This window comes from Cucumis sativus, chromosome 5, assembly GCF_000004075.3.
Source record: "Cucumis sativus cultivar 9930 chromosome 5, Cucumber_9930_V3, whole genome shotgun sequence".
Lineage (NCBI taxonomy): Eukaryota > Viridiplantae > Streptophyta > Magnoliopsida > Cucurbitales > Cucurbitaceae > Cucumis > Cucumis sativus.
The window spans coordinates 22,098,255-22,116,355 of record NC_026659.2 but is presented as its reverse complement, the minus strand read 5'-3'; the positions used below and the strand labels follow the sequence as shown (position 1 = coordinate 22,116,355).

General features: G+C 32.3%; 3 protein-coding genes across 7 annotated transcripts; all 3 read left to right on the top strand.

Annotated features, from left to right (window-relative positions):
- The first annotated feature begins 342 nt into the window (after positions 1–342).
- Positions 343–3,398, top strand: LOC101221386 (altered inheritance of mitochondria protein 32). The gene is made up of 5 exons (XM_004142739.3): positions 343–746; positions 905–990; positions 1,446–1,751; positions 1,855–1,938; positions 2,763–3,398. Exons 1-5 carry the CDS (start codon positions 504–506, stop codon positions 3,133–3,135), a joined length of 1,092 nt encoding a protein of 363 aa, XP_004142787.1. The 5' UTR covers positions 343–503; the 3' UTR covers positions 3,136–3,398.
- Positions 3,399–6,495: 3,097 nt separating this feature from the next.
- On the top strand, positions 6,496–9,876 carry LOC101221148 (ribosomal RNA-processing protein 8). The gene is made up of 9 exons (XM_004142738.3): positions 6,496–6,746; positions 6,855–6,916; positions 7,058–7,109; positions 7,733–7,847; positions 7,985–8,079; positions 8,928–9,034; positions 9,127–9,241; positions 9,319–9,363; positions 9,665–9,876. Exons 1-9 carry the CDS (start codon positions 6,558–6,560, stop codon positions 9,734–9,736), a joined length of 852 nt encoding a protein of 283 aa, XP_004142786.1. The 5' UTR covers positions 6,496–6,557; the 3' UTR covers positions 9,737–9,876.
- A 3,598-nt stretch (positions 9,877–13,474) lies between these two features.
- On the top strand, positions 13,475–17,959 carry LOC101220915 (serine/threonine-protein kinase STY13). 5 transcript variants are annotated; one of them, XM_031886344.1, is made up of 7 exons: positions 13,475–13,949; positions 14,675–14,824; positions 15,585–15,717; positions 15,886–16,081; positions 16,406–16,530; positions 16,610–16,768; positions 17,294–17,959. In XM_031886344.1, exons 2-7 carry the CDS (start codon positions 14,697–14,699, stop codon positions 17,612–17,614), a joined length of 1,062 nt encoding a protein of 353 aa, XP_031742204.1. In that variant the 5' UTR covers positions 13,475–13,949; positions 14,675–14,696; the 3' UTR covers positions 17,615–17,959. The 5 variants fall into 5 exon arrangements, with proteins under 5 accessions (XP_031742204.1, XP_004142785.1, XP_031742207.1 ...); XM_004142737.3 differs by lacking the exon at positions 13,475–13,949 and having other exon boundaries at positions 13,956–14,824; XM_031886347.1 differs by lacking the exons at positions 13,475–13,949; positions 17,294–17,959 and adding an exon at positions 16,849–17,232 and having other exon boundaries at positions 13,956–14,824.
- The last annotated feature ends 142 nt before the right edge of the window (positions 17,960–18,101 follow it).

Sequence of the window (18,101 nt, the reverse complement as noted above, 5' to 3'; positions counted from 1 at the left end):
AATGAGTATGAGCGAAAACACTCCATCCAAACATGAGGCTAGATTACATAACAAACTCATTCTAACCATCCTAGCTCTAAGACTATATTAATCACTTTTTGGTAGAGTAAATATTATCCTAAATGAAAGAGTGTGTTTAGGGACTTTATATCTATCAATACAAACATTTGTCAGTTGAGCTAATGTGATGTTTATGTGACCGAGAAAAAAACAAAGTAATTTTGGAAGAGAAAAAAGAGAATCAAATTATTATTTGAATATAAAATAAAATAAACCTGGGTAAGCTGGTGCTCGTGCTCGTGTGACCACGCCAACTACAATCGCTTAGGTTAAGTGTACGTGCAAGGAGGCCTATTAAAACGTCACCATATGAGAGATTGAAGTACGCGAAGACATCCAATCCCTTCTCCTTCCCCGCTCCACTCACTTTCTTCCTCCACATTCTTTTTATTTCATTCTTTCTTTCTCTTCTCAATCTCTCACCTCATTTTCTCCATCTTCCCATGGCCTCCGATAACCTTTCCACCCTTTCCGGCACCGCCGACGACGACACCTATGGATTCCATCGTGAGGAGATGTATCAGAGCAACCTCGCCGGCACCGTCACCGCCTATGATCGCCATGTATTTCTCTGCTACAAAACTCCTGAGTCCTGGCCCTCGCATCTCGAATCTTCTGATTCCGACCTTCTCCCTAAGCTCCTCTCTGCCGCTATCAAAGCGCGCAAGGATGATATCTCTCTCAAGGTTTCCGTTCATTGAATCGATGTTATTTGAAAGCCCTGTTTCTTCGGAATTTGGCGTTTTTTTCTTTTAATTTGATTTTGTTGGATTTGGTGAAGTTTATGGATTCGATTGGATGCTTTTGTCTTTAACTTCGTATTTTATTTGATTTTTGTTTTCAGACGAAGCTGACGATGTTCTCGGGACGGGATGAAACTGGTTTTTCGTATGGAGATGTGTTGATTTTCCCCGACATGATCAAATACAGGTAAATTTCGAGGATTTAATGGAATCTAGTTTAGTTGAAAAAATTCCGGGGAATGAAACAGTTAGATATACAGGAATGTGCTGTGTTATTTCTTAAGGATATAGTGAATATTGTAATTGAATAGTATGAAATCTTTTTGTTCATCTTTATTTCTTCTCACGTTGACTTTAATTTCTTTGGTTCCCATCGGCATGTAGATAATGAAGTTTAGGACCTTCTTCCTTATCGCTTAAGTAATGTGATCCTAACGAATTACTAGTTTCCTAGACGTGGTATGAATCTGTTTGGTTTTGGAGATATTGGAATGCTGTGTACCAGTTATTTGTGCTGCTATATGTTGTTCTTTTCATTTCCATTTTCGTTATTCGTTTGATCGTAAGTTCTATGTAATCTGTTTTGAGTCTCTGAGACATTTTTTAATTTCATTTTCTTCCTTTTTGATTTCATGATAATAGTGGGTTGAAAGATTCAGATGTGGATGGATTTGTTGATGATGTGCTTGTGAATAATAAACCCTGGGCGTCTGGAGTGCCAGAGGTTTTCACCAGCTCGCACGTATTTGTCTGTGTTCATGCTAGTCGAGATCGGAGATGTGGTGTCTGTGGACCCATTCTTGTTCAAAAGTTGGATGAAGAGATTGAATTACGAGGACTGAAGGATCAGGTTTATGTTAGTCCATGTTCACACATTGGAGGTCACAAGTATGCCGGAAACTTGATCATATACCAACCTGGTGCGGATGGGAAAACTACCGGTCATTGGTAAGATTCTTCAAAGCCAATATGGTGCTTAACGTATTTACTGGAAAACGAACTCTTTAACTGAGTATGTTAAATGTTTGTTGGTTGAATTTTCTTGTTTTAGGTATGGATATGTAACTCCTGAAGATCTCCCTGAATTGTTTGAACAGCACATTGCAAAGGGCAAAGTCGTGGAAAGACTTTTGAGGTTTGTGCTTTTCTAGTGCACATACTTGATGCTAAATTTATTTAGGACTTGCTGGTTTGAGAATAATGATAGTGAAGTTATAAGGATGGAGCATTCTTTTTTGTTGGTCCGCCCAATAATTTTGTCGGAGAGACATCTTGTATCGATAAACAACTTTTTCCTCATACGTTTTTGATCATGAACATATTCCTCTCCAGATTTGGTGTTATGAACTCCTCTATCTTCTCTTTGTTGCTTTGGCAAACTTTGAGTAGACCTGAGCGTTTGAGCTCTAAAACTGTAGCTATATATTTTCTCAATTAGATATTTGAGTAGGCATCTTATTGCTAGTAGTCATCGTTCATGTTTAACCGACTTGCAGCTTCACTTTTAACTCTCTGCATCGCACAATAATAGCCTAAATTGGTAGTGCAATATATCCATTGACTACTGTGAGACCTCCTATAGTGAAGATGTATGTGAGGAAGGGTATAGAAGGGAACACCATCTCCGAGGGGGATGGTGAGCAGCAGAATGCGTGGGTACGAGTGGGGGCACTATTGTAGAATATTATTTGGGGTGTTGTGAAATTTGAGAGGGGCTACCCACTTTCTCAAATCAGCTGAGTGTTTAGTTGTTTTTCGGTAATTTTGAAGTTTACATTAGTATTAGTCGACTGAACTTTGGCTTCTCTATAGCTATCTCAATCATCTTCACTTGATTGTTACTGATTTAGAAGAGCTACCCTAAGAACAGTTTATGAATTTAAAAGTGCCATTGATGCATCATTTATCTTTTTTACCCAATAGTAGAACATTAAATTGACATTGGAATTCCTATTCCAGAGGGCAAATGGGCACAAATCCTGAGGAAGTCCAGAAGGAAGGTGAACAAAAGCTTCCTAATGGAGAAGATACCAAGGAAAACAAGGTTGAAATTCAAGAAAATGGCAATCAAAGCAAAGTGGAACCAGTAGCAAGCTGTTGCCAGGGCAGCAATGGATTCACTTGTTGCAGAGATGAAAGCTCAGGGAAAAGTAGCAGCATCGAAGAAAAGCCGAAAGAAATTTCAAACGATGAACAAGTCCCGACGATAGCAAGTAAATTTTCTTGCTGGACAGGAAAATGGGAACAAAGTGAAATCCTTACCGCTGTCGCCGTGGTTGGAGCTGTAGCCACTGTTGCTGTTGCCTATAGCATCTACAGGAGATCTGGGTAAAGTATAAATGATAATGTTTATATTTAAGCATTAAAGTGTTTGTGCACTGCTTTTTTTTTTGGTGGTAGATTTGGTGATATTGGTAAAGATGAAGAACTTCGATGAATTAGGAATATAAAAGTAAATGATATTAACAGGGGATGGTCCAAGCACAAACTAGAGAGTGTGTTGTCTTAGCTCTATTGCTTTCAAGGATCAAAATTATTTGTTTCTTTCAATACTCATACAAATTAGGAATATCATATTTGTTAGATGATTAATTATTTCATTTATCTATACTTGTAAAGTTAATATGTCGAGAGAAAAGTAGTTTTAGGCTACAAGTCGTAAAAAGCTATTTGGAAAAAGTTCTTAACCGCTTTTTAAGTTTGTTTAAACTAAATCTGTTAGAATCAATTTTAATGAACTTTAAGAGCAGAATTATTCTCCTAAAATCAGCTTTACTTTTTAATCAATATTTAATTTTCAATTTCATACTTTAAGAATATTATATTTAGAGGTTTTTTCAAAAATAATATTTTTATTATTTTTTATTATTTTTCAATTTAATGTAAATAAATTATTTTTATTATTATTATTATTTTTTTTTGTTATATGAATATACTTGTCTCTTATCAAAAAAAATAATAAAAATAATTTATTTACATTAAATTGATTTTTCTACCCACTGTAAATATGTTTATCTATTTTCATCTAATTAAATCAATTTTCTATTTTTTATAAGTTAAATACAATATTTTTCTTAATATTTAAAGTTAATCTATGACTAACAAGTTTTATAACACAAAACAATGATTTTAAATTTTAAATTATGGACAAAGAAAAGTTGATAAGAACTCTAATTTAGTTACTATATCTACAATAAAAAAATTTGTATTTATTTACCAAATGAAAAAACTTTCTTTTAAAAGTTTGAAATTTATCAAATACTATTTTACTTCATTTTACCGACATTGAAAACAGCTATTTTAAAAAATACACCAATCTCAAACGAAGTCTTGAACTTTAATAAATGCAATGTGTAATGTGTGTATTTAATGAAACTATGTTTGCCTTGGTTCATTTTAAATGGTTTGTTTGTCAAACTAGAAAAGAAATCTTTCATTACAAAGGATGAATTATGTTATATATTTTGGTATTTTGGTTTTGTTGTTATTTTGATTTTCTTTTTCCATCACTTTCAAAGGTAGTATAGCGTTTTATGTTTTCATTCATGTCACTCTTAAATTTATTTGTAAAGTTGAATGTCGTTAGATAAAATTTACCTTTGAAGAAATTGATTTCTTGGACTATAGTCTATATCTGAGTTTGTTGAGAAAGAACTAGCTAGAGAGGTGTATTGGTTAAATCAAGACTAAAAAACGTTCTAATGAAAAAGTAGAAGGGTACTAAAAAGTTTTTCACTTTCATCCTTTTGTGTATACTATAGGTATAGAAATATATTATTTTTTAATGTAACATCTAAATTACTAGTCGATTTAATAAAACAAAAACAAGTTTTTGACAGTGAAAGCTAACATTTCTTTGTTTTCTTATTTGGAGAAAGAGACATTATATATTGGGGGGAAAAGCAAACAATAACAAGGGGTTTCTGTTTTTCTTCAATATATTTATTTCTTCCCCTTTTTAAATTTAACAAATTTGTTTCTGATTTTTCCAAAAAATCAAAATTGTTTTGAAGAGCAAATCAAAATTGTTTCAATACAATCAACATTTTTTTCAAGAAATAAATGCAAGATGATATATTTTATCTATTAAAACTATTTATAAAATATTGCAAAATCTCATTACATTTTGGTCAAACATGGAATTAGTTTCTTTTTATTTAAAGAAATATTTCTTTTATATTTTAAAGAATCTTCCTTATCTTTGGGATCTTTTTTCTTTTTATTTAAAAAAGATAAGAGATCTTCTTTTATATTTAGAAATATAAATTATTTTCCTTATTTTAACTCATCCTTTTCAAATATCTTTTATTTTTAGAAAATATTTATTGTGTGGGTAAGAAAATTCAAATTTACTAATCATCTCTTTACAAACTCATCGATTTACCACTTTTTAGATATTACATGAAGAGTATATAGAATAAGAGATTTAAAGAAGATTTAATAATTTGATATGAGATCAATTACTTCTAGTAAGAGCTTGACCTTATTCATTAGATCCAAATACATTTCCGAAGCGGATTATTTTTAATTGTTTATAACTAAAAAGAGTACTAGACGATGAGAGTATCTTGTAGATTATTGAAGTATTATAATCCTGACGTATATAAGTTCAACAAAACTTGTTTCCACGTCATTTATCTTTTTGTTCCTTTAGCTATTCCTCTACCAAAGTAACATATTTCACTTTTTCATCTTTTAAGATTTTTTTTTCATCCATAACAATTCCCACCAACACTATATTCCTTATTGATCATCACCCACCTCACATTTTAATGTTCATTTTGGTAAATCAAGTTTGAGTTTGGAAACCATTCATCCAAATGATCAAATAGAAAAGAAAAAAAGATGTCCACTTCTGTTAATAGTATTTGGCATATCTAGACTATGCAATTAAAAATAAATAAATTATATTGAAAATATTTACAAATATATCACAATTTGTCTATTATGGTAGAAATAAACATAAATAATACTTTATTTCAGTCTATCGTGATTCATCGAAGACAAACTATGATATTTTGTAAATATTTTTATTCATGATGCTATATTTAAAAATAATTCTTACAAAAAATGTTCACATGTTTCTTTTTTTTTTTTCTAAAGTATTTATATGCTTTCAAAAAAAAAACCGTGAAAGATAAAATTTGATTGCTAGAGGGTAAGTATTTTATCAATTTTAATATTTTTGATAATTTTTCAATTTTAAAAATATAAAACAAATACCAAATTGAGTAACTTAGCCAAGGAAAAATAAAATAGTAAGATAAATTTAAAAATTTATCAACTATAGCAAAATTTTAGATTATGTTTATGTTAAGAACTAATAGACTTTTATTATTGCCTCGAAACATATCTATGTTTATTATCATAGAATATGAAATTTTGCTATATTATAAATATTTCATAAAAATTTGCTATTTTTCATTAAAATTTGCATATAACATAAAATATAAAATTTGTACACTAATAGATCATCTAAAATCAAAATTGATTAATTCATTGAACAAACCTAAACCGGAGTGGAAGCTAGAAGAACAAACCACTTTGAAAAAATCGAAACAGACCGAACCCGGTTCGTGTTCTATGACTTTCGGAGTGGATAATAAAATAAACCGATTAAAATCGGTTCGATCTGGTTGACTTCCCATATGCGTCCAATCGAACCGCATCTTCGGTTTCTTTTTACGCAGGTTTTGCTAAAACCCCAATCCCTAACTCAATAATCGCCCTAGTTGTTTCATCAAGGTTTCAACAATGGCGGATGAGGGCAGCTCAAGCAGAAAGCGGAAGAGAGCGAAGCGTCGGGGAACTAACAAAAGCAAAGTTTCTACCAATAATTTACCGGATGCTACTGAGCCCACTAGCCAAGATATCGTTGTTTCTGCTTCTTCCGACGGCAAAAAAACTCTGAGGGTTTCCGGCTCGTCTAGTTTCCTTGATAAGGTTCGACTTCTTTTAGAAAACTATCATCATTTTTTAAATAGTTGTTGCTGGGGGAAGTTTGAGGACTGTAATTATAATTGTATACATTGTTGTTGGGTAATGGTGCAGATGCGTGCTCGTTTGTCAGGAGGGCATTTCAGGATGCTTAACGAGAAGTTGTATACTTGCACGTAATGATTGTTTCTTCTATTCTTTCGTTACCTCATCTTCTGTTTTTGGATCTTATACTTAAAACTTTATTAATTTACTTCATATTTAGAGCCACATTATTTGAAGCCAATTGATCTTAATTTTTATCTTTTGTGTTTCAGAGGGGAAGAGGCGCTTAATTATTTCAAGGAAGACAAGGTTTTGTTTGATGTGGTAAGTTTTGTCTCTGTTCCTGCCTCCTAAATGTACTAGATGTTACTATTTTAGAACTAGTTTCTTCACGCACAAACAGAGAAGAAGATCATGTTTCAATCTCTCTCTCTTTGGGACAAAATATTTTCAATAAAGGTAACTTTACCAATGACTTATAAGTTACAATCATCATTCTTGTAGATATATAACTTTTTTCTATTTATACAATGTTGTAAAAGGATTTTTAGACTTAACATCTTGAGACAAGGTTCTATGATGAGAAGCTTTTGAGTTATGAGAATTTGAACTAGTACAAATTTTGCTAGTGTGACTTTAATAGCATTGAATACAAAGATTATAGTAGAAGTCAATCCTATTTATGATTTAATAGCGAGAGTTTGAAGACATCCTTTTAGAATTTTTGTGTAAGTGTTAATTCACAGTTTAGGATTTATGAATTGTTTTAAACTAAATTCGAGGCTTACAGTTATGCCTCATATCCCTAGGTCTTTGATAGGAAAAGTTTCAAGACTGCCTGTAGCCTTTTAGAATATGGTCTATATATTGATCATTGAAGAAGTTTTAGATGGTGAATTTGATTTATATGGCCTAGTACTAGGGTTAACTAACATTTTGATGGCTAGTATCATACAGGATATCAAGAGCAAATGACACATTGGCCTGAGCTTCCTGTGAATTTAATCATAAAATGGCTGAAGGAGCACGATCCCTCATTTATCGTGGCTGATTTTGGCTGTGGTGAGCTTTAGGGAAAAACCTCTTTTTCTCTTGATTTCTTTAACTTACTATTGATCAAGTATTCGATAGTTTTAATGGCCCTCATTCTTATTTCTCCTTTTTCCTTTTCTTTTTTTCTCCTTCAAATTTAATTTCAGGGGATGCACGCCTTTCGAAGAATGTGAAGAATAAAGTTTTCTCATTTGATCTCGTTTCAAAAGATCCTTCTGTCATTGCTTGTGATATGTCAAATGTAAGTGCACTGTATTTGAATTTAATGTCGTAAAATGCATTGAGACATACATCTGCATTTCTTGAATGAAAGTTAGCAATTCATTGCTAATGATATTCACTTGCCGGTGACGTTGTTGCCTTCTTATAAATTTTTATTATTAGGCCAAAGCTCTTATTACTACTTGTTAACTTAACAACTAGCAGGTTGTTGGAAAGGTTTTACATTCTTCTTTTTTTTTTTCTCCCACAACATTTGGTGATTTAGGGAGAATAAGTCATTGGTGAATTGCCCTTAGTGATTGGAGGGAGGGACATAAAAGTGGATGATAGCTTGTATAATTAAATTAACGTTAACCATCATGGGTTGACCTAGTGGTAAAAAAATGAGAGTCTTAGTAATGAACTAAGAGGTCATGGGTTCAATCCATGGTGACCATCTATCTAGGAATTAATTTTATACAAGTTTCCTTCACACTCAAATGTTGTAGGATCAAGCGGGTTGTCCCGTGAGATTAGTCGAAGTGCATGTAAGCTGACTCAGCGCCGGTAAAAAAATACAATAACATTAATGTCAACGATCACAATCATTATTAGAGGCAGCTATAGAGTAGAGTAAGTGAATGTAAAATCTATTATATTTCATAGTTGCAATTTTCAAATGATATTATATACAAAGAGTTGTAATTGGCATTGCTATGATGTTCACTCAATAATCGCTGCTGTTGATGACTGGATAGGCCCATTTGGAGCATTTGCATACCATTTCTTTCATTTGTCTTTCATGAAATTTATATTAAACTCCTTGGCTGTTGTCTTCAAGTAAGAAAGAAAGCTCTAAAAGCTTGTTAATGTTTATGCCACTGGCAGACACCTCTCGACTCTGCATCTGTGGATGTTGCTGTCTTTTGCCTTTCACTTATGGGAGTCAATTATGCAAGTTACTTGGCAGAAGCGCGACGAGTACTTAAACCACGGTTTGTCAGCCATTTTTGGCTCTCTGTAAGCTTTTTAGCCTGATAAAACTTGTCTATGACGTGGCAGCTAAACTTTGTGTTTGTAAATGCAGTGGATGGCTTTTAATATCAGAAGTTAAAAGCAGGTTTGACCCTAGCAATGGAGGAGCCGACCCCAAAAAGTTCATAAAGGCTGTTTGTGAGCTAGGTTTCGTCTCAGCTTTGAAGGTAATACTTATTTTCTGTTATTTAGCTAGCATTATCTGTTCCTTTCTTGGTGCTAATTAATAAGTATCATGTGGCAGGACTTCTCAAATAAGATGTTTATTTTGTTATACTTCAAGAAAAAGGTTTGTAAATGTTCCAAGTACCTTAATCTACAAATTGTGCCTATTTCTTCTCAATCTTCTTATAATAGTTGGCATCTCTTAAGGACAAGTGTTGAATTATTAACCAAACTTCAAAAGGAAAAATATACAAAATTTTAAATTTTAGCTTGATTTTTGAAAAAATAATAAAAATATATAACAAAGCAACAAATTTAGGGGAGAAAATGTGTTTGTAGGCTTAATTTTCAAAAACTATTTTTTAGTTGTATTTCTGCTCGTTTTCCATTGGATTTAATAATTCTTCAGCCTCTTTTCTTTGCAGGATGAGAAAACTTCTGAGGGGAAAGATATTGATTGGCCTCAGCTAAAACCTTGTATGTACAAACGTAGATGAATTTGCATTTTTTTTTTGTTGTGGTTATGTTAAAAAAAACTCAAATAACTTCTGCATTTCTACAATCTTATCGTAAATTATTTTGTATTTCATTGATGTCGTCAAATGAAATGTGGGTTGGGCAGCTACTTCCAATTTTACTTCTTTTCAAAGTGTTTGTCCCTTCTTTTACGTGTCAAAGTGAGGGCATAACAAAATTAAAATAGTACAAAATGGAAACGAGGGAAAATAAAGTTTTAATTAAAAACTCTTGAAATTAGTTAAGTGTTACGATTTGGGCTCAAAACACTCCATACAAATATAAATTTCAATCTAGGGTGTTCAAAAACCCCTTAACGTTTATTAGACACAAATTTTCAATTTATATCTTATAGACAAACTTTTAAAATTGGGAATATGTAACTTATTTATCAAACACAAAGTTGGAAGTTAAAAGAAATTATTAATTGTTTGGTAAGTTATTGTTTTGTTTTTTATTTTTGTATTTTTAAAGAAATTAGATTTCAAATATATATATATGTATAAGCTATTTACGAATTATGGTAAAACCATTCAATTTTATGTAATTCAATTGATTTTTTTTTGTTATATTTTATAAATAGTTTTACTTATTTTTTACAATTTCTCTTCAATTTTTATTGTTTTACATTTTTTCAATAATTATGAGTTGAATTGTTAGCTAAATCTAAAAAGCAAACAAGTTTTTAAAATCAACTTTTTAGTATTTAGAATTTAACTTTGTTTTTTAAAATATTGGCAAAAGGTATAAAATGAAGCAAGAAATTTAAAGATATACCAGTGCTTATAAGTTTGCTTTTCTAAAACTAAAAACAAAAAAATCAGAAGACTATGTCTCTTTGTTGCTTACAAAGTATGTACATATAACTATTAGATATTTTGAAAGCTCATTTGATTAAATAGATATAAATTTGAAAATTTAAACTTAACTATTTTGTTTTTCATTTGTAAAAAATATGTCCGAGAAAATTTAAACTTAACTATTTTGTTTTTCATTTGTAAAAAATATGTCCGTTACGGTCATCTTTCTTACGAGAGGTAATCTTTCTTACAAGAGTTAAAATAAAATAAAAACTAAGTTTTTTTCAAAATTTAACTGGGTATTAAAAGCATTCAAAAATCCATAAATAAAAAAATGAAAAAGTAGATAACAAGATAAAGTTTATAATTTATAATCAATTATTGTTGTGCAAAAAGGCCCACCCCTAAATTAAGATATCTATACTTTTAATTTTTTATATTTTTAAACGAGTACTTTTGAATAAGTAATTAACTACTGTATTTTTCTCCATAAATATAAAATTAAATTAAAAAAAAAAAAAAAAAAAAAAAACGCTTTACATGCAAAACTATATTAGTCTCACTGTGAATGAGCATCTTAAAATGGTTTACAAAGTAGTGCTTTGTTCAAAAGCATTACCACTCAAAAGTCATTCTAAATCAATTTCTATTACTCATTTTTTCCTTTCCCCAATAGAAATGGATTTCCTTTTTATCTATGTTAGGAACAAGTCATTTTCATCTGCTTTTCTACTTCATTTTCATTTTCTTCATAACTTTTCAAATATATATATATATATATGACAATTTGTCAAATTGGCCACTGGCCACTATTGCTCCTAAAAAAGGAAAACAAGAGTATAGGTAAATAACTCTCTAGCTTCCATATTTGAAATTTGGAAGATAAAATTATGATACTCAATTCATATACTTAATTGATGCAATAGTATCTTTTTTAATGTGTTAAGTCATTATGAAGTATATAATAATGCTATATAAAAAGTCGTTAGAATATACGTCTGTCATAATATTATTGAAATAAAATTCTAATGTGTACATCTTAAAACATATTTGAAAATTGAAAGAATCAAAATGTGTACACGTGAGTGATTTTTTTCTCCTTACGTTAACTAAAATACAATTTCTCATATTCTTGTTCATCGATTAACTATGGAGTGTTTGGTGGGATTTGGTTAGTAGAGATGTCTAAAGGTGAGGCCGAGGATGACTTCTCCACTCTCACCATTTTATTCTCGGTCTTTACCTAATTTCCCATGGCGATCGGGTGAAAATTCTCTGCAGGGATCAAGCTCTAAGAAAGTTATATTTTACTAAGATTTTGTGAGGACTAAAAAATGACAATATGACAATAAGATGATTCTAAGAATATTTAGTCTTTTATTTATTTTTTTCTTTTATTTTTGAACGAGAGAATGGACATTTAAAATAGATTGTTTAGTTTTGAGTTGAGAAATATTAGATGAGTTACTTTTTTTTTCTTTAAAAAAAATGTTAGCATAAAGATAGATATGCCAAATTTTTTGTCACATACATATATGATAGAGATTGTTTGCCTCACATGAAATACATTTGTTTCATAGCTTAAATAATAATAGATGAAAATCAAAAGTCGTTATTTCTTTTAGTACAACATTTGTTATAAATATAGAAGATCAAACATTTTACCTCTAAGCTAAATTTACTTTGATACGTGAGTGAAAGTCATTATTGTCAATTTAACTAAATTATAAAAGTACACTTACACTTTATACTTTGAAATGTTATTTAAAAGTTTATGGATCGCTTTTAACCCAAAACACTTACCAAATATGAATCTCATTCTAGTGCGACAACATCAACTGACAATCATTTTCATTTCACTTTCAATTTCTAAACAATTTTAGTATACACGGATTTCTCTCTTCAACATATATATAACTATAATATATAATCATCAACATTACATTTTGATGATTCGAAAGGTCAAAGATTCGAATCTTCACTTTTAGTTAAAATTGAATAGTAAATCTAAGTCTCATTCTTCTCTCTTCGTAGTCAAGTCAACAAATTTGTCGTCGTCCTACAACTATTCCTCGCCCATCCAAATGAATAATGAATGAGACATTTATAATTAAGATTTTATAAACACACCATGTCCCTTGTCTAATCCAAAATCAATGTAGAATGCATCCCCTCATTTTCTCTCATCTTCTGCCACCTTTTTCCACCCTTTTATATCATCTCTTTTCAATTCCCTTTAAACAAAACCAAACCAAACGCCATTGTCTTAATCACCTTATTAATTTTTCATCTATATTTACACATTTTTTCTATATTTGATATCGACCTGAACTGTGAATTTGATATCATCCTAAGAATGGTTGTTAATGTCAATATAATATAATAGAATAAACAAAATAAATTTGTTGATTTTATAAACGTAACATATTAATTTAATTTATCGATTTAAATATTTCTTGAATTTTATGATTTTCACAGTTAAATTTTGACTCTAAAATATGATGTTAGTTGCAATTATGCTCTTTTAACGTTCACTTTTCAGCATTTTGAACTTATAAAGTGTTGAAATTGGATTCTCGAACCTACATAATTATAAAAATTGAAACAAATGTATAAATTTGAGGCTTCAAAATTTTATGATTTGAGTGTATTCTCTATCACTATCGTAGATTTAAGGGTTCAATCTTAACTTTTGTAAAAGTTTGAGAATCTAGTTTTTACCATTAAAAGCGTCATTACAATGGCAAACTTTTCTAAAGTAATTTCTTCATGAAGTTTTATCAATATTTTTAAGATCGTTTTAAATATAGCAAAATTGTTGAAAACTATGTTAAACTATGTAGACCGACATATTTTTGTTATACTTATAACTTACAGGTCGGTGGTTTGAAATTTTGAGTTCCAATTGTTCCAAAAGAAAAAACAATATTTACCTACCACAATTTGGATTTTGACCGTTTTCCACTCATACATTTTCAAAGAAGAACCTACAAATTTGACCAAATTTTGTTTGAGGAATTCTCGTTTTGAGTCTTTGACAATAGAGTTCCATTTCTCACTTCATTCAATTGGATTTCATGAATGATCTCTCTTGCCCATTTGTCAAGCATGCCCAACTTTCTCTTTCACCCAATGACCTTACGTTTAATCCCTCTTTATTTCCTTGCTCTTCATTCTTCTTCTTCTCATTTGTACTTGTCTGGGAAGTTGAATCTGAACCTACCAATGGTTGAAATGGGTTCTCAATTGGGTGTTTTTCTAAATGGTTTTATTTTGATTGAAAAGTCAAACACCTGGTGGCCAAACCCTTTTACTTTCTTTTGACGCACTCCAACTGTTTGTGAAAATGTTTGAACTAACTCCCCTGCAGGCGGAGGTGCTTCTGAGTTCTGAGGTAATAAATCCGTGTAGTGAAAGCTACCCAAAGCATTTTCTTTCTTTTGGGTGCGTTTTGAAGATGATTCTTTATGGTCCCACTTTGTAATTCTTTAAGAATTCGATCGGATTGATTAGAATTATCGTCGAGTATGGTTTCATTTCTTTTCAGACCGTCAGATTTTCTTCCCCACGTATCCGTTGCTCTGTTTCCCTCTCTGTCTTTCTCCCTTTCCTTTCAACATTTTTAGTTGTTTCTTACTGTTTTATGAGGCAGACCCAGTTCCTTCCGCTGCTTTTCCTTTTCTGATACCAAGTTTTACATGTTTCATACTTGAATGAACAATTATTTGGGGGTTAACTTCCAGGCTGAATTGGATCTTTCAGCTTTCTTCCAACTGAACTTTGTTATTTTGCTAACTATCCTTTAAAAGTCGTTCGTTTGTGTTTTCGTTAGCTTTTTCCTTTCCCTTCTTCTTCCTTTTTCCCTTCATTTATTATCCCTGCCAATGGCGTAACTTCTAGAATTCCGAGTCCTTGATTTTCTTTTACAGTATCTATTGAACTGAAATGAGTTTTGGATTCTGGTCCGCTAAAAATTACAGGGATGGAATCATGCATATATTTTCATAGTTCTTTAACTTCATTAGCTTGCTGTTTAATTCAACTAATTTTCTCTCTGAAGTTCTAATCTAACTTTGCTTCAAAAACTTTTTCTTTTTTTCTTATTATTATGTCTTAAAGAGAGTCTTCTTTAGTATAAGAAATGGGGTCCGGTAATGAGTTATGTTCACAAGAGTTTGATTTGGATGCTAAGTGGCTGGTCGATCCGAAGCAAATCTTTGTTGGGCCAAGGATTGGGGAGGGCGCGCATGGCAAAGTGCACAAGGGAAAGTAAGTTATTCTAACCTTGATATCTTTCTCTCAGATTCGAATCCTTGGGTTTGAAGTTTGTCATATTGTGAGTCCTGATTTTCGAATTTTTTTAATACAAGTTGGGGGTGGGGGTTTGAACTAGATCCTCTTGGTTTTTAGTATATACCGGGTGTCAGTTGATCTAAGCTCTTGTTGGCTGATTTCTGAATTCTTGCTTTGCAATTGTTGTATTCTTTCTTTCTTTCTTTTCTTTTTGTTCCTTATCATTCTTGGGGTTGTGGGTGGGAATTGAAGAATATTCTTCATTTCTCTGATTTTGAATACCGATTGGGGTATAGATACATTGATTTTCCAATTACTTTATTCATACTTGGCATAGAGTGAGGTATTGAAGATTAAAAAGGGTTCTGTTAGAGGTGATAACAAACAGAAACAGACTATCAATTGGGGAGAAAGTACAAAAAAAACATGGACCCTCACAAGTAAGGAGTCGTTACTTTCTGATGGGGTCTGTCTTAACTTGAAATAAGCATTGGTGGATTCCACCTATTTAATAGAAATAAAAGGAAACCACATCAGAAAGGACGACCAGGGAGCAAGGATGGAAATTTTATTCTTCTGGATGGGGTAGGTGGTTGAATCTTTTGAGCTTTAAGTGTGCATTTTATATGAACATTTATGGTGCCCCTCTTTGAGATAGGTAATGCACATTTTTAGTGGCTTATGCTATTTAATGGATCGTGTTTCAGTGGAATGATAATTCTTTTTCACCATCCAGATATAAAGACCAAAATGTTGCAATTAAAATAATTCGAAAAGGTGAAGCCCCAGAAGAAATTGCGAAAACGGAGGCACGCTTTGCTCGGGAGGTCGCTATGTTATCCAAAGTTCAACACAAGAATCTTGCAAAGGTTGTAATTGCAGTTCTTAGTTGATAACATATAACTCTGAAGTAATTTGATTGTCCCCTTGGCATACGCCTTTGTGTAGCCTTCTTGGGTCTTCATTTTTTCTCTCTTTTTTGATAATAAATAGAGTTGCATACTAACTTGTGGGATTGTGGGGTTGATTTGTCCCAGTTTATAGGTGCTTGCAAGGAGCCTATTATGGTGATAGTAACTGAGCTTCTTTCAGGCGGAACTTTACGGAAGTACCTGTTGAGTATAAGGCCAAGGTGCTTGGACTTCAGTGAGGCAGTTGGCTTTGCACTTGATATTGCCCGTGCAATGGACTGCTTACATTCCCATGGGATCATTCACCGTGACCTCAAACCTGGTATGCTTCTACCTGACAGTACTTATAAGTTCTATGAACCATAATTCCTCAGTTTGATAGAATATAATTTACTTTTGAAGTTCGATGAGAGAATATAAGTTGGCTGGAATTATGTCAAGATGATTGTTCAGAGTTTTACTATCAACACGTCCTTTTTATGTGATGAGCATAATATTTGAAGGCTCACTGCATCTCATCTATAGTTATGTTTTTATTTTCATTTTAGTAGTACTGTACACTGGTATTAACTTGATCTTAGACCTTTTAAGGAAGATCAGTCATTATAAGTATTATAATTCTAACAACAGTGCTTTCCGTTCCCAGAGAATTTGATCTTGACTGCAGATCACAAAACTGTTAAACTTGCTGATTTTGGCCTTGCTAGAGAAGAGTCAGTAACAGAGATGATGACAGCTGAAACTGGGACTTACAGATGGATGGCTCCAGAGGTAAAATCTCGTTATTTTGGTGTGTCAATGCAACTGCTTTTCGATAGTTCTCTGCATCACTTTGTATACTTGGTGGCAGCTATACAGTACAGTCACTCTACGAAATGGAGAGAAGAAGCATTACAATCACAAGGTGGATGTTTATAGCTTTGGAATTGTATTCTGGGAGATTATCCAAAACAAGTTGCCTTTTGAAGGCATGTCAAATCTACAAGCCGCATATGCGGCTGCTTTTAAGGTGACGACTATAATCAAAATACATTGAATAAAACAATTAACTGTTGAGTGGTTTCTCTGAGTTTGTATCTGTTCGTCCAGTTGGTAGTTGGAGCGACGGTCTAAGCTGGTAAATAAGAGTAGCTTGGTTAGATCTCTCCCTTTGGAGTTCAGAGGAAGAAAATTGAAGAACTATGTCCATATGAATATAATTATCTCTTCCTGGTAAAGCTATGTAGCCACAAAATATGCGACCATATCCTTACAGCAATAGGAGCAGATTTGATTCTTTTCCTCTTATTTTAGTGGGGTTTTTTCTTTTCTTTCTTATAACAATATTGGAGTCTTGGAGGAATCTCCCTGTTATGGAAGTTGTAGAACTTCCAAAATAAACTTATGGCTGCAGATTTCTGTGTCACGTTACTTGTTCTTATTGTTGTTTGGCCTCTTTTTGATTGAATAAATTCATGCACCGTAACTGTAAAACCATGACTAATACTTGTAATATCTCCATCTTGTTTTTTTCCTCTTGACATTGTTGATGCAGAATTTACGACCGAGTGCCGAGAACCTCCCAGCGGATTTGGCACCAATTGTGACTTCCTGTTGGAAAGAGGATCCGAATGATCGGCCTAACTTCAACCAAATCATACAGATGCTCTTTAAATGTCTATCCACCATTCCACAACCAGAATATGTTCCACCACCAACTATGCACCCACCTGATAATGCAGTGCTGCCACCAGAGTCTCCTGGAACAAGTTCTTTGATGGCAACCACGAGACATGGCACCGGGGAAGTCATGAACAGTGAAATAGGAGAGAAACCGACCGGTTTATTCTCGTGTTTCGCTGGTAACTGTTACTGATTCATCCAGAAAGCACAGTATTGGAGCTGGAGATCCTTACAAACCTAACCACAAATGAAGATGGAAAAAAAGAAAAGAAAAAAAAAGAAAAATCATCTGTAGTTAATCAAAGAAAAATAGTGATTCAGATTTCATTAGTAATATCTGTTTGAGCTGATAATAGAGACATGGAGATTCGTAAAAGGGGACTTAGAGACAGTGTGGAGTTGGGGTTGCTGTGATGTCAACTGTAAGAACAAAGATTCATCCAAATGCCTTCTTCTCCTGTTTGTTCTTCTCTATTGAGTTTTCCAGACTGAAACACACATATTATGATGAAGCTATTTGATCTGGGTTCAGTTGCAATTTTCTCATGTAACAAAAATTTAACACCGTCGCTTGGGATCAAACCTAAGTCATCCCCGTGACAAACAGGAATACTAACCATTATACTACAGCAACTCAAGTAATGCAGCAGATGTACTTCTCATTTTTCGATATTTGAGTT

Excerpts from the sequence above, each read along its gene's own strand:
- LOC101221386 (XM_004142739.3), top strand. The coding sequence starts at position 504 with ATGGCCTCCGATAACCTTTCCACCCTTTCCGGCACCGCCGACGACGAC. Across the intron at positions 747-904 it reads AGGATGATATCTCTCTCAAG|ACGAAGCTGACGATGTTCTC; the intron begins GTTTCCGTTCAT and ends TTTTGTTTTCAG. Across the intron at positions 1,752-1,854 it reads GGGAAAACTACCGGTCATTG|GTATGGATATGTAACTCCTG; the intron begins GTAAGATTCTTC and ends TTCTTGTTTTAG.
- LOC101221148 (XM_004142738.3), top strand. The coding sequence starts at position 6,558 with ATGGCGGATGAGGGCAGCTCAAGCAGAAAGCGGAAGAGAGCGAAGCGT. Across the intron at positions 7,110-7,732 it reads ACAAGGTTTTGTTTGATGTG|TATCATACAGGATATCAAGA; the intron begins GTAAGTTTTGTC and ends TTTGATGGCTAG. Across the intron at positions 9,035-9,126 it reads CGACGAGTACTTAAACCACG|TGGATGGCTTTTAATATCAG; the intron begins GTTTGTCAGCCA and ends TTGTAAATGCAG.
- LOC101220915 (XM_031886344.1), top strand. The coding sequence starts at position 14,697 with ATGGGGTCCGGTAATGAGTTATGTTCACAAGAGTTTGATTTGGATGCT. Across the intron at positions 14,825-15,584 it reads GGCAAAGTGCACAAGGGAAA|ATATAAAGACCAAAATGTTG; the intron begins GTAAGTTATTCT and ends TTCACCATCCAG. Across the intron at positions 16,082-16,405 it reads TCACCGTGACCTCAAACCTG|AGAATTTGATCTTGACTGCA; the intron begins GTATGCTTCTAC and ends TTCCGTTCCCAG.